The 16,963-nt window shown below is 38.6% G+C and overlaps 1 protein-coding gene across 8 annotated transcripts in view; it reads left to right on the top strand.

Moving 5' to 3' along the window:
* Nucleotides 1-16,963, top strand: part of QKI (QKI, KH domain containing RNA binding) — a 115,076-nt gene that overhangs the window by 87,547 nt on the left and 10,566 nt on the right. For all 8 annotated transcript variants that reach the window (XR_006740426.1, XM_036420373.2, XM_036420372.2 and 5 more), the window contains 2 exons: nt 2,492-2,635; nt 16,275-16,362. Coding sequence is in view for 7 of the 8 variants with exons in the window: in XM_036420373.2 (XP_036276266.1) it covers nt 2,492-2,635; nt 16,275-16,362 (232 nt within the window). In the remaining variant the exon portion in view is untranslated. The remainder of the gene's footprint in view (nt 1-2,491; nt 2,636-16,274; nt 16,363-16,963) is intronic.

Here is a 16,963-nt window from a genome sequence, read left to right as displayed (position 1 = left end):
TATCTCAGTTGACTCCTGAATACAACTAAATGTAACTAAAAGAAATTGATGCCTCATAGACCCCTGTTTCTAAGGGGAAACCATGTGTATCTTATTTGTTATTCCTCTTCTTTGCTTCCTTTCCACTTTTGTCCCAAATCATTTTTTGAAGTGAGAAATTTGGGGGGTGGATTCTTAATGTAGATATTTTGGAATACAGAAGTATGTACCGCATAGTCTTATTCTAATTCTCGTTTGTGACTCAAATAGAACCTTTAGTGCTTTTCTTCGTTAGTATAGTGGTGAGTATCCCGCCTGTCAAATGGAACCTTTATAGGGATAAACATAGACTTCTAGAGTATTTGCCAACTAAAGATTTCCTGTATTATCTGTTTAAGAAACAGAAAGAGAACACACGGAGAAATTATATTTGTTTTGAATAATTACTGGGCTTAAAACTCAATGTTGGAGGAATTTACTTATCCATAACTCTTGAGTTAGAATGGATTACAATTGGATAAATGTAACTTCTGGGCAGAATTATCTTAAAACCTTTTTTTTTTTTTTTTTTTTAAAACCAAGTCTGATATGGCTATAGATTAAATATAGGAAATTCTGTAAGAATTTATGTGGAATACATGGTTTTTCCCCCTCCTTTGCTGCCCATGTCCCCCAATTTCCTACTCTTGAAGAGAGTCTTGGTGTTTATTGCTGTTACTGCCCTGTGTACTTACTGTGCTCTCGGTGACTGGTTGCTTTTAGTTCCCGTGTCATGTAGTCCTTGTGGTGAAGAGGGTATGCATTTGGAAGCTCTCTGTGGTTTTAAAGGTGTGTGTCATGCTGAGGAACTTGCACTCCTGGGCTGCTTTTTCTTGGTGAGACATTAATCATTGGGTTCCTGAACCTCTTGGACTAGACCTGCAATTCTTGTGCTTTTCTACCATTTCCTCTGTCTTCGCTTCCAATTGGAGGGAGAAATCCTCAAATTTTATCCTCTAACCTCTCTATTGCTTTTTTCATTTATACTATCATATTTTTAGTGTCATTCTTTTTTATGTTTCTGTTTTTGTTTTTTTAATGTTTTGAATTATTTTAATAGCATTCTCTACTTGTTTTGTTAATCCTCAGATGACATTTTTTGGATTGATTTTCAGAGAAAGTGAAAGGGAGGGCGAAGTGGTGAGGGAGAGAGAGACACATCAACTGGTGCCTCCCGCACTCGCCCCCACGTAGGATGAGGAGCAAACCCGCAGCCCAGGTACTTGCCCTTGACCGGGAATCGAACCTGAGACCTTTCCATGTTCCAGCCTACGCTCTAACCACTGACTACACAGGCCAGGACTCTGCTTGTTTTAAGGATGTATCTTCTCTTAACTGCAGATTTTTTTAGTTTTTTTGTCCTTGCTCTGGGGTTACTTTCTTGGTTCGGGTTGTTTTGTGTGTGTGTGTTTGGCTGGTTAGATTCCACACAGAAAGGTCTTCCAATCACCTGCCCCCAGCTTATGGCTGGCAGCCTTCCCTGGGCGGAGCACAGAGAACTGGGCACCTCAGACTTCCTGTATAAAGGGGCTCATCAGCTGCCCGCACACCTCCTTCCGGAAAGCGGCCTGTGCAGGGGTGCGTTTCTAGTGTTTGGCCGGGAGCTAGGGGTTCCGACCACCAGCTGTTTGGGGGCAGCGATGTAGAGATTCACCATCTTGTCTGTACGTAAGTGTTCTTTCAACAGCTTTGAAAAACTATAAGCAAAGCTTTCTTTTGAAGCAAGCATTAGGATAAGTATTTTAATCGGCACTTAAACTATTGAATTGTTCACATTTACCTAGGTGTTTTACAACTCATAAATGTATTTCTGTAATAAAGCACAATGTAAAGTTAGACTGCAACTTTGTTCTCTGTTCCTGTCATGTAAGTCCTTCTCTTTTTAAATCCTCCGGCTTTTGTCTGTCCTCCCCACCCCCTTCTCTCTCTCTCTGTCTCTCTCTCTGTCTCTCTCTCTCTCTCTCTCTCTCTCTCATCCTCTGGCTTTTGTCTGTCCTCCCCACCCCCTTCTCTCTCTCTCTCTCTCTCTCTCTCTCTCTCTCTCTCTCTCTCTCTCTCACACACACACACACACACACACACACACACACAACCTTTTAGTGTCTCTGTTTCTGTTAATTACAATATCTGTGTCTGTTCGAGATTGGTTTTGATTGATTTTTTTTTTTTTTCATCAGATGTTACAATTTTCTGCTTCTCTGTCTGCCTATTAATTTCTGACTAGGTGCCAGATTGTGTGAATATTACTTTTGGGGGCAGTTATTTGTATTTCTAAGTGCTCTTGATCTTTATTCTGGGACACTGACTATTGCTGTGGCCTGTGAAATACCTCCATGTTTTTTGCCAGGAAAATAAAACGTCATCATAGAAAAATATGTAATGTATCTTAAATAGTTGCCAACAGATTAGTATTATGAAAAGTATGTTTTCTTTTTTGAAAAACGTGTAATATTTTACTTTGTAAATTTTTTAGGAGGAGCAAAATAGAGGCAAGCCCAATTGGGAGCACCTCAACGAAGACTTGCACGTGCTGATTACTGTGGAAGATGCTCAAAACAGGGCAGAGATCAAACTGAAGAGAGCCGTGGAAGAGGTGAAGAAATTACTGGTCCCTGCAGTAAGTAATGATTTCCAAGTCTTAGATTTGGGTTCCAACCCCCTTTCCAGTTTAATTTTAAATTATTGTAAGATTATATAATAAACAGGTATTGTTAGAAATCTTATTTAAATAAAAATACAAGAATTATTTATAACTCCTTTACTATAATACAGTAGACAACAGACAGAGTCAGTTCTGTAAGTGCAAAAGCCTGTTCATTAGAGTTGTGAAGGGAGCAAGGTGAATCAGGAGACTGCTTTTCAGAAGTTCTTCACCTTGTGTCGCTGCCATGGTGCAGCGTGAGGAGGGAGAGGAGAGCTCTCTTGTGGAGGGGACAGTCTCCTGTCCGGTGTGAGCGCCAGGCACCCACAGTGGCGCCTCGTTGGGGAGCTGTGTTGGGGGGCACATATTAGACTTGCCCGTGGGTCCCACGCACTCTCCCGGCACATCGTTGTCACAGAGAGAGGTGGTCCCACACCGGGCTAGACTAACTCCCTTTTAGAAAAAGAGCTCCCGCCTCCTAGTGCACAGGCACCTAGGTGTTCTTTCTCACCCTCCCTCCCTCTCCCGATCACCTTCCCCATCTACTTCCCTCCCCTCCCTTCTCCCTCTTGGCATTTCCTCATTGTTACAGAAACCTATAGACACTTTATAATTTTTAAAAATCTTTATTGCTGACAGTATTACATATGTCCCTCTTTTTCCCATTGGCCCATTTCTAGTTCGCCCCAGGCATTCACCACCCTATATGCTTTTAATTCTTTTATTTGTCTTCATTGTTGAAAGTATTATAGATGTCCCCTTTTCTGTTTCCTCCCCCTCCACACTCCCTCCACTCTGCACCCACCCCTCCCAGGCCTTCACCAGATTATCAACTCTTTCCATGGACCTGTAGGAACTTTGGCAGTGATGGTACTACCAGAGTATCATCTTTTTCAGTGGAAAATAAATAATAAATTATGGGTTTTCTAAGACATTATTAACATTTTTATATTAGTAAAATATATGGAAATGTGGTCCTAACTTGCTATTGAAAAAACGAGGAATAATGTTAGTATTCTGTCGAACAGAAATTTGTTGACATTTACATAAATGAGTAAGAATGCTGGTTGTTCTCTATTCCCCAGGTAGTTTCTTCTACAAGTAAACTCACAAAACATAAACATTTTTATCTACTTAAGAAAATTATCTCCTTAAAAGAAAAGAATTCCATGTAAATTCTGTTTGATAGGTTTTATAAAGAATATAAACTAAAATCTGTAATTGTATACTGTTATGCCATATAATTTCTCTCCTTTTAAAAAATAATTGTGCAATACTGAAAAAATTTATAGAAAAGAGTTTTCTTCCCCTAGGCATATTGGTCTGTTAGTTCTATGATCAGAACAAGTTACTTAACATTAGGCCTGTTTTTGTGACGTATAACTGAAAATAGTTAGCTCATATCATATACTAAACAAATGATTTCACCTAATATATCAAGTAGACCACCCTATTACATTATTCTAATCATGCTGTAAGCTACTTTAATTCTAAATAATATTAACGTGGGAAAGAACATTCAGTTAGAAGTCTGTTATTGTTATGTGTCTTTCAGAAAGTAAGTAAACTTCTCTGTATGTTTTCTTATTTATAAAATGAGAATTGGAGCAAATGTCTTAAACATTTTGGTTTTAAAATTATTTGTCTTTGAATATTAAATGATGTACAAAAGCTTTTTAAAAAAACTCATACAATTTATATTTTTAAATGGCACTTTATTTTGAAATTCAGATTCCATTGTTCATGAACAAACGATATTGAAACCCAGCCATGCTTTTCATTTACACATTGTGTGCGGCTGTCTGTGCGTTTCCATGGAGGAGCTGAGTAACTGCACCACAAGCCATATGCCCAGAAAAGCCATCTACTGTCTGGCTCGTTACAAAGTTTGCCTGTTTCTGGACTGTTCATTAATCCGGATGACAGATGATAATGAGTGGGACCAGCGTAGCCATTGTGGTGAAGGTGTGAAGCATGGTCTGATGCTAAGTACATTTTTAAAGTGAATCAGGCCTGTGAAAAGGCATTAGGGGTGAGTTAATTAAATGTTTGATCAAATAGAGCAGGCTAATTTTTAATTTGATAACTTTGTATGGCCCACAAATGATGTTATAAATATCCACATGGCCCTTAGCGGGGGAAAAAAGGTTACCACCCTGGACAACTGGATCTCAGACAGCATGGAGTCCAGAATGACGCCAGGGTTTTCAGCCCGAACAGCTGGGAGGATGTAATGCTGCAATCTTGTGGAAGATGATGTTAGTAGGAACAGACTTGGAAGGAATTATCAGGAGTTGAGTTTTGGACCTAAACCATTTGAGATGTTGTTTCCTGTCCCAAGTGTAGCTATTCAGGGTTGACAGTGTTTTAGATTGATAGAGTTCAGAAAATTATTTAAGGTAAGATTCTTAGAGCAGTTGGCATTTCCCTAACTGTTCTATGAGGCACTTTTCATAGGGATTCTGGGTAAAGAAAGTTTTAATATGCTAGTAAGTATTGCGAACAATTTCCACATTTAATTGGCCATCAAAATTTATGGGAATACATTCACATTAGTGTTCTAAAGATGATTTGAGAAATAATATAGAAACTCGTAGGTCTGATTAAAATACAATTTGAGCTAAATTTCTAAAAAATGCTAATGGAGCGATTTTGAAGATGTGAAGAAAGAAAATTCTTCTTGTGGTTTTTCCCATTCCTTTTTAAACATACAATGGATCACATTCATTTTAAGTATACAGATTGAGTTTGAAGCTGTATGCACTTATAATCATTACCTCAATCAAGGTTTCTATTACCTGTTTTCTTATTCTACCATCAATTAACCACCTTTTTCCCACTGTCCCCAGACAGATAATGGGGTTAATTTTGTCTCAAAACTCTTTCTCTATGTATATATATTTTTTCAGTTTCATTGACATATAATAGACAGAAATTGTACACATGATGGTTTGACATACATAGCAATTGTGAAATTATCACAGTTAGGTTAACCATGTCCATTATCTCACAATTTACCAATTTTTAAGATCTCATAGCATTTCAAGAATACACCACAGTATGATTAACTGTTCCCACACGCTGTACATGGATTGACTGATAGCTCCGCATTCCCCTTTCTCTCCCTCCCAGCCACTACCTTTCTGCTTTCTCAGGTGGTTCAGCTCTTTTATATATTTACTTCTTCTAAATTCATGTGGATCAAAATTATTTTCTGCCTGTCTTGGAATAAGCCTGGATTTTTGGGAAGTTCCTCCATTCTGTTGCATGTCCCTTTTTGTTGACCATTAATGATCCATAGAATAAAAAGGCATATTGATCCTTCTACCTGCTGTGCTTTCATTTTCCATTCCTCTGCAGATAAATCATGTTGTATCTTCCCAAGTCCTTTTTAGCAATTCGTGTGTCTTCTTTAATGAAGTATCTGTTTAAATCTACTTTATTGTTTTCTCTCATACTGAGTTATAACAGTTCTTTGTAGATTTGGGTAATAAATAAATATTCTAATCTGTGGCTTTTGGGGGAAAGGCTTTTAATTACAAATTCAATTTATTTGTAAAATATAGAACTCTCAAAAATTTTTTCTGTTTTTTTATTTTTTCAAAGCACTTATTCATGTCATCTAAGTTGATGAGATTTCTGCTATGAAATTGTTCTAACGTTATCTTTTCATCTTTAAGATCTTTAGGATCTATAGAAGTGAAGTATCAACTTTCGTTTCTGTTGATATTCTCTATTTGTCCTTTTATGTTTTATTGATTTCTCCTTTTACACTTTCCTTCTACCTGATTTGGTTTCATATTATTTTCACTCATCTTTTTTTTTTTTTTTTTTTTAATATATTTTATTGATTTTGTACAGAGAGGAAGGGAGAGAGATAGAGAGTTAGAAACATCGATGAGAGAGAGTCATCGATCAGCTGCCTCTTGCACACCCCCCACTGGGGACATGCCCGCAACCAAGGTATGTGCCCTTGACCGGAATCGAACCCGGGACCCTTCAGTCCCCAAGCCGACGCTCTATCCATTGAGCCAAACCGGTTTAGGCAATTTTCACTCATCTTAAAGGTGGAAAATTAGTGATCTGAAACCTTTCTTTTCTACTTTTGAGAACTATCCTTATAAAGGCATAATTTTTTATTTGAAAACTGCTTTAACTGCATCACCAAAATAATGTTATATTGTAATTTCATTACCATCTAGTTCAAAATATTTTCTAATTTCTATGATTTTTTTCTTTGACCCATGGGTTTTTTCCAAATATTTGGGACTTAGCTGTTTATCTTACTATGACTGATTACTAATTTAATTTTGTTCTGCTCAGAATTTTTTTCATTTTTTTATTAAGGTATTATATGTGTGTATACCTTACCATTGCCCTCCCCCCCCCCCATACCTACCCTCACCCCCAGAGTTTTGCGTACATTGGTTATGCTTTGCTCAGAAATTATAATCTGTAATGTTTCAGTCTTTTAATCTATTTAGGACTTTTTTATCTAGCATATGGTCTGTTTTGTGAACTGTCTCATGTACATTTAAAAGCATGTGCATTCTGTGGTAGTTGGCTCTGTGCTGTGTAGATGTCAATTAGGTGAAGATTGAAAATGTTATTCAGGTCTTCTTTTCTTCTTACCTTTTTCCCCTCCTAGCTTTGTTAATTACTGAAAGAGTCTAAAGATCTCCATTCATTCATTCATTGTAAAAACACACACACACTAGTAGTGTGTTCTCCTTAATCTCACTGAAATGGCAACCTAATTTGGTATACTCACACTCATTCCCAATATCAGGTTGTGTATATATAGTTTACACAACCTACATGGCCAGGGTTTGGCATCATTAAAAGACTTCACTTGTTTTTTTATATAATGGTAACTTTGATGAGACTTGAACTGGACGATTACTATACAGATTCATAGAGATAAGTTTAGTATATATGCATTTTAGGGTTGGCGAGTTGTGCATTTCAGGTTATTAAAAGCGATGAGAAATACAGTAGGATTATATAAATCCTGGTCAGAGACTCACTGTCCTTATTTGTAAAAGTGAGTTATTACTGCTTACTTGCCTTTGCAGTCCTTGGGAAGGCCATAATAACTTGTGTGGAAGTACAGGACACATATTTCATCTTTTCTCCTCTTGGACATGGACTGGTTGCCTCAACTACATCATTGACCATATCAATGACCACCTCAGCTCCTGGTCACAGATGCACCACACCAAAAGAAATTCTTTTCCCTACATACAAAAACCCTCATTGCTAACCCCGATCTCAGAATAGGCTTTTGTTTACAGTAGCATAATAAGCAAGAAAATTATGAAACTATTGATGTTACTAAAACACATTGTAAGTTGCAACACACACACACACACACACACACACACACACACAGATTCCCTCTTAATTACTATAGGTGTGCACCTCCCATCTCAGGTATTGGTACCATCCCTCTTTCAATTCTCATCTCAATGAGTTTGGAAATAAGACCTGCTGCTACCCTGTTTTCCCAAAAATAAAACAGTGTCTTATATTAATTTTTGCTCCCAAAGTTGTGCTAGGTCTTATTTTCAGGGGATGTCTTATCTTTCTATGCGCTAGGTCTTATTTTTGGAGGATGTCTTATTTTCGGGGAAACACGGTAGTTGTAGTCATTAGCTAAGACCTTATGGAGATGTATTCTGTGATGTTTTCTAATCTCCAGAGAACCTATAGACACTAGAAGTGGAAGTAGGGGAATATTGTGCTGGACTCTGACGTGAAGACTGAGCAAGTAGAGGTGAGGGTACTGGCTGAGTCTCCTCTTCCTGCTGTAATGTTTCCTCCCTTTCAGGAGGAATGAGGTCAAGGTTTCTGTTGAGGAGATAGAATACTAACCTGTGGAGACTGAATGAGTAGCACTAACCTGTCTCAGAGAAATTAAGTGGTTTCAGGCCCTGAAGTTTATGTGGTCTCATAATTCACAACGGGCCTGGACACACAGGTGCCACCAGACCCCGAGAATTCCGAAGTGCTCATTTCAGGCTTTTTACTTTGCAGTGGGTGTAATTGTTTCTCTTCTCCTTGGTCTTTCACTTTCTCTTTATATTTATTTATAGATGTTTGAGAACTTGAACATGAGTCAGTTTTAAATATATAGCTGATCTCCTTGTGAAAGCATTTATAAACATAGAGTTCAGTAATATTAAAGTAACTGATCTAGTAGATTCTGACAAATTTCTACCTGGAGATTTTGAAATTTAAAGTTGTTGCCAGTTATTTCAAGAAATATTATGAAAATTGAGGATATGTACTAAAACAAAAGTAATTTTAATTCACTTACTTAAAAACTGCAGATGTCATTAGGATTTGATAGAGTAGTAGAGAGAAGAGAGCATTACAAAATGCTTTTTTAGGTTTGCCTTTTAAGTTTCTCAAACATTCTTTTCTGTCTAAATGCCATATGCATTTGTCTTAGTTAAGTAAGTTTTTATTATAACCTAAAAATAGATATAGGTAAAGAGTAAGACAGGAAGAGACAGAATGACTCTAGAGATAGAGAAATCTTATTGTTAAAGTTCTTTTAACAGGATTGTTAATGAACTGGTAGCTCTGCATTTAGTTCTTGACTAAGTTGTCAATAATTAAAGTTTGTGGTATTATTGGCTTCCTTTTCATTTTATTGGGAAAGAAGGCAAGGTATTAAGAGACACCTAGCTATGATGCCCTGCTCCTTGTAGAGCTGTATTGTGAAGAGACCGTCTCTGTCACGTACAGAAAGGTGGTGGTGGTGGTGGTTTGCTGCCATGCACAGCCATTTTCATCTGAATGGGAATCTGTCTGGGGACCCAGAGAACAGTAATTAGCAGTCTCATCAGAGTGTCAGCGCAGAATTACCATTGTACTGGGTTAGCTGCGGGATAAAAGGATTGCATTGGGTTTGCCAGTCTGCCAAACTAAATGAGTTGCCATGAGAATTTTCAAATGTGAGAGGCGTCTACTTAAAGCAATTTGGCAGGTTTGAATAAATTCATAAATTAGGTTTGAAAGGACCAGTCCTGCTTTCTCTCCTAGAGGAGGGCAGGATGGCAGGCCACTCCATGCTCCCAGGCCCACAATTCCTGTGAAGGCTTGTCTTCCACTACATGCAGTGCACCACAAGCACATCCACGGAAAGGCATGTTGTTCCAAATCTCTGAGGGAAGAAGACACAACTCTACATGTGACATTTCCTTCCTAAATCACATCGTCTTCAAATGATGCTAGTAAAATGATTATTTTGTTTTAATAAACATTCATGTGATACTTTTTACTCAGTGCTTGCAATCTGTGTCTTCCCACTTGTCGTATTTGTGTCGCCAAGTAAGACGAACAGTTAGAGTTTCTGTGGAAAGCAGGTAGGGTCCTGAAGCGCATGACTGGGTTCTGCAGGCTGCACCGAACACGTGGGAGAGTCCCGCCTGCCGTGTCTGGGAGCTCCTGTCAGTGTGATGGCTCCCGGAGCAAAGGCTCCTTGGTGCCGAGGGGAACCAGCACTTCCGCTTGCATGACCTCGGGCCTCAGGACAGCGTTATGATCGCCTGCTTGCATTAGAGGTTTATAGCTGCCCTCCAGAAAAAGACTGACATTTAGTACTTAAAGCTCTGAGACTATAAAATGTTCTCTCATATTAAATAAAACAAGGTCTTTGGGAAGTCCATTAACATTTTCAAGCCACTAGATTACAGTTTCATAAGGAAAGTAATAATTTGTTGTTAATTTTGTGGCCTAAAAATATAGATGCATCTTTAATTTTTTAGGCCACAGAGGGGATGCAGGCCATAGGGAGTTGCAGGTATTCAGAATGAATGATTCAGAGAAGAAGGAATACAATATTCTTAAAAGTTCAGCATTTATATTTATAATCTTTACTCCTTAAAGTAAATTACACATCAAAATACATCTTATTAAAATCCTATAATAAATTAATAAAACAACACAATGACAAGATTTTCTGAAATATTTAAATTTGGAATACAACTCCTGGAATCAAAATGCCGTATGTGTTGTATTCTATGTGTTGGTATTCTGTTCACGGCCTTAGGAAACATGATGAGAGAAAAAGACGTACAGAAATTGGCATGTGCTGATTAATTTTTCTTGCAAAGAAGGACAATGCTAAAATTTAACCTGATTCTAAATCAATAACTTTTTATACGCCAATCCGTTTTGTGGCTTGTTTATTCTGCGTTAGGGCAGCCACAGGAGCATTGTGTCAACTAGAATTTTCACAAATAATTAAAAGTACTTTGCCTTTAGGCCTCAGTTCATATGGATATATGAAGAAGCTCAACAGGTGTAGTTTTTGAGACTTAATCACCGCCATAGCAGACCCGTGCGCCTCCCTGAGAGCTGCCAGAGCTCCGGCCATGCTGTTGTGTGGCAGGGAGGCAGGCTTCCCGCCTGCAGCTTCAGTTTGATGAGGCTCCTTGGTGGCCGTAATAAAATGTGCGTCGTCTAGGGTAAGTGATTAAACTCTCACAAGTATGGACTCGGTATAAGAAACAGCCTCCTTTTGATTCTCAGTAAAGATTCCTTGAGTAGCTTCTCCAAGCAGAACATTTTGTTGAGGTTGACATTTTAGATAGCATGCAACTAAAAAGAAAAGTTCTGGGCATAGAAAAATAGGGTTCTGTATATTTGTTTCCTTACCAATATTTTTGCAGTTCATATAGGAAGTCCTTCTATTTTAATCTATTTAATGTATTCCATGCCTCCATCAGAATTTGTATGTTGAATTTATCATAATGTAATGTTTCTATCCCTTAAGTAAATATGCTCCTCACTGGCCAGAATAATGCATTTTGGTTTTTAAATATATTCTTATTAAATATATGATATTATGCACAGATACTCAAATTAATTTTAGATATAAATTCATTAAAGAATTAAAAATTATTTAACAGGGAAAAATAAGTGATTCCTCATTGTATTTTCTTTAGTTCCGTTATTTTCATACATCCCTTTACTTTGTTTGCATGCCCTTCTCATGGTTGTTAAGTAGCATCACGTTCCTTATATATAGGCAAAGCATTTGTAACCCGTTCACTTTGTGTTAGTGAACATTGAAATGGAATTGATAACAGTTAAACCATATGCCCCTTTTTTATTTAATTTGCTTGTAATTTTAAACCTTATATTTAATTTTTCTTGACATTTCAAGTGTTGTGATATTTATTAGCAAAATTATTCAGATACTACCATTGTGAAATTCTAATAGTATATTAACAATCCAAATGAACATTCAGTATTATATTAAGATTGTTTCAGATAAACTTATTTGGTAGCTTATTTTATGACTTGATTTTCCTCTGTGTTTTGCATAACTAAATAAAATACTGAAAATTTAACTTCAAAAGCGACAATAATAGACTCCTCCTTTACTCTGAATCCTGTATTGCAGAATTATGTAAGTGTATATGTTATTGTTTTTTAATTCCCTCAACCCCTAATGGTTTGGGGAAAACATTTAATCTTTAATGTATATTTCAATTATAAAATGTAAATTAAAATGTTTTTAAAGTTCTGCCTTTAAACCAACATAGCATCAGTTTCTATTTTGTTAAACTGCTTTATAGAATACTAAATCTCTGAGCAAGCCAACAGATTTATGAATTAGTTTACTTTGTGATAATATCTTATGAATTCACCTGTGAATGATGGCAGTATACTCTTTTTAAACAAAATAATTTGATTTCTGAATTTGGATTCTATGGAATTATAACACCCTTCTGGAGATTTTTATGAAAGACTCATTTAATGACTTCCAAGCAACTCCACAAACTTCTATTGAGAAGCTGCTTTGGGGCAGCCTAGAAACCAAGACTACAGTGCATAGAAAGACCTAGACTTAATATCAGTGAGTTTAGGACAAAATCAATGAGTTTGCCAACTACTTGTTTGGTCACTTGATGCTCGCTCTTCAGAAATGTTAGGCACTCACCGGACTTTTCTAGTGGTCGTCTCTCCAGTGTGCTCTTCCTGAGCACGCCATCTGTGACCCTGTCTCAGGGCCCAATGCCTGTGTGATCATTCTTCAGTGCGCTTCCAGTCTTGCACTCCAGGTCACCAGTCCAATCCGTACCTCCCCTTGGGTGACTTAGTCCATTTCAGACATAACATTCTCAGCTCTACCTTTGCCTCCTCCAGGATCCTCCGTTGTTTTCTTCAGGAGAGGGGCTTCAGTTGCCCGGGAGTCCTATAGTGCTGGTTTTACCTGCTTGTTTCCCCGCCCCGCTCCTTACAGTCCAGTCTGCCCACCTTCTCTCCGGTCGCTCTGTCCTGTCAGCCTTCCCTGTTAGACTAAAGCCAGGGCGAGCTCTGGTCTAATGAGAGCCAGCGCTTCCTTGTTGGTGACAGGAGTGCCCTCACTGCTGGGCCAGGCTTCACTGCGTTCTGTCATGGTGGTCACAGCGCAAACTGGTCAGCAGGACCGTCCCAGCCTGTCTTTATCTCTTGTGTCCTCCTTTCCCAGCTGTCCCTGTAGCCCCTTACCTACCACTCCCCTCGTCTGAAGTCATTGGCAGCTTCAGGACACTCCTCGCTTATTGGGTGTGTTACAGCGACTTCTGGAATGGACGTGGAGGAAGTTGATAGTAGATTTCACAGTAGAAGCTAAGTTTCAGGAAAAACCATAAAAAAGATTAGTCTTAGTACTCCAGTGGTTTCAAAGCCACTTAAGACTTCTTCCAGTGAAAGATCAGCAAATAGAAACGTATTGCCTAAAAACGTTGCGCATTTTTTATCAAGTTTCTTAAATGGGTGCATATTAATATGCAATAGAAGTAGTCTTCACTTTGTTATTCATGACCTCTTAAAGGAAGAGTTCTATTTTTTTAATCTAACACAGTACTGTGTTGTTTAAAGCACCTGTTTAAATTTATTGACCAGTAGTTAATTGTATTACCAGGAACCTAATAGTGTAGTTTTATATGATTTGTTCACCAAATGGAGAGATGTGCTCCTATAATATGCAATCAGAACTTTGGTCCTAAAAAGTTTTCATGGGAAATTAGGAGAGTTCTGTAAACAAAGCTTTTGAAAGCACTCTAAATCTAATACTACAAAACAAATATATAACCGGAGAGATCCACGTAACACTGGAACCAGAGTGTAACCTTGGTTCTCAACATTAGCTAATTGTTTCTTAAATATTCATACCACATATTTAAAGCGCCAACCACCTTGGTACAAAGGCTGCTTCCCCTGTGGGAGATCAGTCAGATTTAACCACTGCTGCGGTAGCTAGCCATTGTGTATGTTCTCTAATGCACTGCTTCCTGATTTCATTTTTATCATGAAAACTCATCTGTTAGGAAAGGCACCAGTGCGGAAACCGGTGTGGCTCAGCAGTAGAGCATCGGCCTGCATACTGAAAGGTCCCAGGTTCGATTTCGGTCAAGGGCATGTACATTGGTTGCGGGCACATCCTTGGTGGGGGATGTGCAGGAGGCAGCTGGTCGATGTTTCTCTGTCATCGACGTTTCTAGCGCGCGCTCTCTCCCCCCCCCCCCCCTTCTCTCTGTAAAAAATCAATAAAACATATTTGGGGGGGAAAAAAGAAAGAAAGAAAGGCACCAGTGACTGTATATGATGCCTGTGGTAAGAATTGTGCCGCCTCTTGTAATAATGAGGAGCACTGAGGCCCTGTAGGTGTCACACCCAGGGAAGAGTGGCTCTCAGACTGGCTCCGTTGGAGGCACAGGCAGGAAGAGCATCTGTGACCCCACTCTGTGGTGTTCCTAAATGAGAGACATTGTCATGGCAGTTTCTGAGGCAGACGTCTGGTACATGAGTTCCATTTGTATAGATTCCAAGCATCTTTATAAAAATCTGTCCCTGGAAATATAACACATTTAAGAGTATATTAATTTTTATATGTCTGATGTTTTCCATGATAAAAAGAAAAAAATATAGAAGTGCAGGTATTGTTTAAAAGCTATGGATTGTGTATACATATGTATTCATAAACATACTGCACCTACACATGTATGTATTTAATACACACACACACAAGCACTTAAAGCTGAGTCCAAACACATCGATATTAGTCCTCTCTAATCTTTCCTGTGGCTCCCTGACCAGCTTGTCAGGTGAGTGCCACCCTCCCAAAGTGACCAGTTGATTTATAAGAAGATAGAGGGGGTTTTTTTGTTTTTCTTTAATATGTTTTATTGATTTTTTGCAGAGAGGAAGGGAGAGAGATAGAGAGCTAGCAAACGTCGATGAGAAAGAAACATCGACCAGCTGCCTCTTGCACACCCCCCACCGGGGATGGGCCCGCAACCAACGTACATGCCCTTGACCGGAATTGAACCTGGGACCTTTCAGTCTGCAGACCGACGCTCTTCCACTTAGCCAAACCGGTTTCGGCAAAGAAGATAGAGGTTTTTAAAAATATTAAGAAGATTAGTGAGTTTAACTTTGAACATAGTTTGGAGCCAGACTATAGGTAGCTTAAAGCTTTTGAGACACAAAAATTGTTAAGATGAAAGCTGCATTTGTGGCAGTTAATCTGGCCATTGTGTATAGATTGATGGGGAACAGACATCATTAACATAATTTTGTAGTGGTTTTGATAAGACCCAGATAATGACTAGGACAAGGGTGACATCGGTAATAGGAAAGCATGGGGTGAATCCAAGGTAAATAGGATGGCTAAACATTTTGATAATCAGATGGTCCTGGGTTATACCTGATATTAAGAGTACCCCTGCTGGCTTTCACATGCGTAGTGGCTTGGACATCAAATGATAACCCTAAATGTAGATTTGCTTTAGAGTTGATAGCACTTGCTAACAGCTAAATTTAGGGGATAGAGGGATGTTCGCAGTGTATACATGTATATATAACTGTCTGTGTGTGTGTGTGTGTGTGTGTGTGTGTGTGTGTGTATACACACATATATATATAATTTTTAGAAGTTCTTATGACTTAAATTTTTCTTTTTTGAGAATTAGACTGTTATCTGAATATCACAATCAAGACTTCCATGTTTAAAAGCCCCATTCCCCCCCTTTTTTTGGTCTTATTGTTAATCCTCACCCAAGGATATTTTTTCCATTGATTTTTAGAGAGAGTGGAAGGAGGGGAGGGAGAGAGAGAGAAACAGAAGCATCAATTGAGATGCTCTCATCTGGGCTAGAGATTGAACCTGCAACCCAGGTACATGCCCTTGACTGGGAATTGGACACTCAACCCTTTGGTGTGTGGGCTGATGTTGTCACCACACCAGTCAGAGCTGTTTTTGGTCTTAATGAATACATTTGAGCTTTGAAGTCTTTAACAAAATAATAGATGCTAAAGAGAACATAACATATTTAATCTCAAATAACATTTTCATGTATTCCTTTTAAAACCAAAGCCTTTTAGGAGAACTTTAGTAAATCAGTGCAGCTTATATTTAAAAATTCCAAGTAGAAGTGCAGCCAGTGGCAGCTGAGTGTTCCATGTGCCATGTGCCCTCAGTGAGGTTCCCCGTGGCCCCTGATCTTCCTCCTACTGGAAGCAGGTGGCTCTGGTCACGTGCTGTCAGGAGTGTGGATGTGGCGCCGATGTATGTGGACCACCCTAAGTGCTTCTTGCTCTGTTCCTTATACAGGCAGAGGGAGAAGACAGCCTGAAGAAGATGCAGCTGATGGAGCTTGCGATTCTGAATGGCACCTACAGAGATGCCAACATTAAATCACGTAAGAACGCGACTGGGGCCCGCACGACAGCATCTCGGCTGTTTGTCCGCAGAGCTTTCTCCTTCGGTGGCATAGCACCTGACCAGATGAAACAAAGAGTTGGGATGATTGTTCCTGGATATGGCCTCAAAGCCCGCTTTTACCACTTTAATGAGTTGTGGACGCTCTTCTTGGTTTTGTTTTGTTCCAGCATGTCCCTTAAGGTCTAAAAGGCTTATGAACTTTTATTCTTTTAATGAAAGTTCAACTTCTAAATGGAAGAGTTTAATGAAATTTTCTATGTTAACTACAGATTTAAGACTTCTAGTTTATTTTGTAACATTTATGAAAAGGACAAAAAATGCAGAGCTTTTTGAGAGCAGCGACCCTCCTGTTACACTCTGTCCCTTCGGCATGTCCCCTCGCGATGCTTTGGTTCACAGAGGGCAGTAGTGGGAACTTTTGTAGCCCCATTCCCCCTTTAGTTGTGTTTGCACATGCTCTCTTAAACCGTGTAAGAGGATTGCTTCTTTATATTTAAAATGAGATCCTGTAGAATTAGTATTTTGAGAAAATTAAAGGGTAAATTACTAAATTTTTTAAAGAAATTGAATGTTAAAGT

This window comes from Pipistrellus kuhlii, unplaced genomic scaffold (genome assembly GCF_014108245.1).
Source record: "Pipistrellus kuhlii isolate mPipKuh1 unplaced genomic scaffold, mPipKuh1.p scaffold_m20_p_67, whole genome shotgun sequence".
In the NCBI taxonomy this organism is placed as follows: Eukaryota; Metazoa; Chordata; class Mammalia; order Chiroptera; family Vespertilionidae; genus Pipistrellus; species Pipistrellus kuhlii.
Note: the sequence above shows the minus strand (reverse complement) of the source record. Positions and strands in the feature narration are given on the sequence as shown.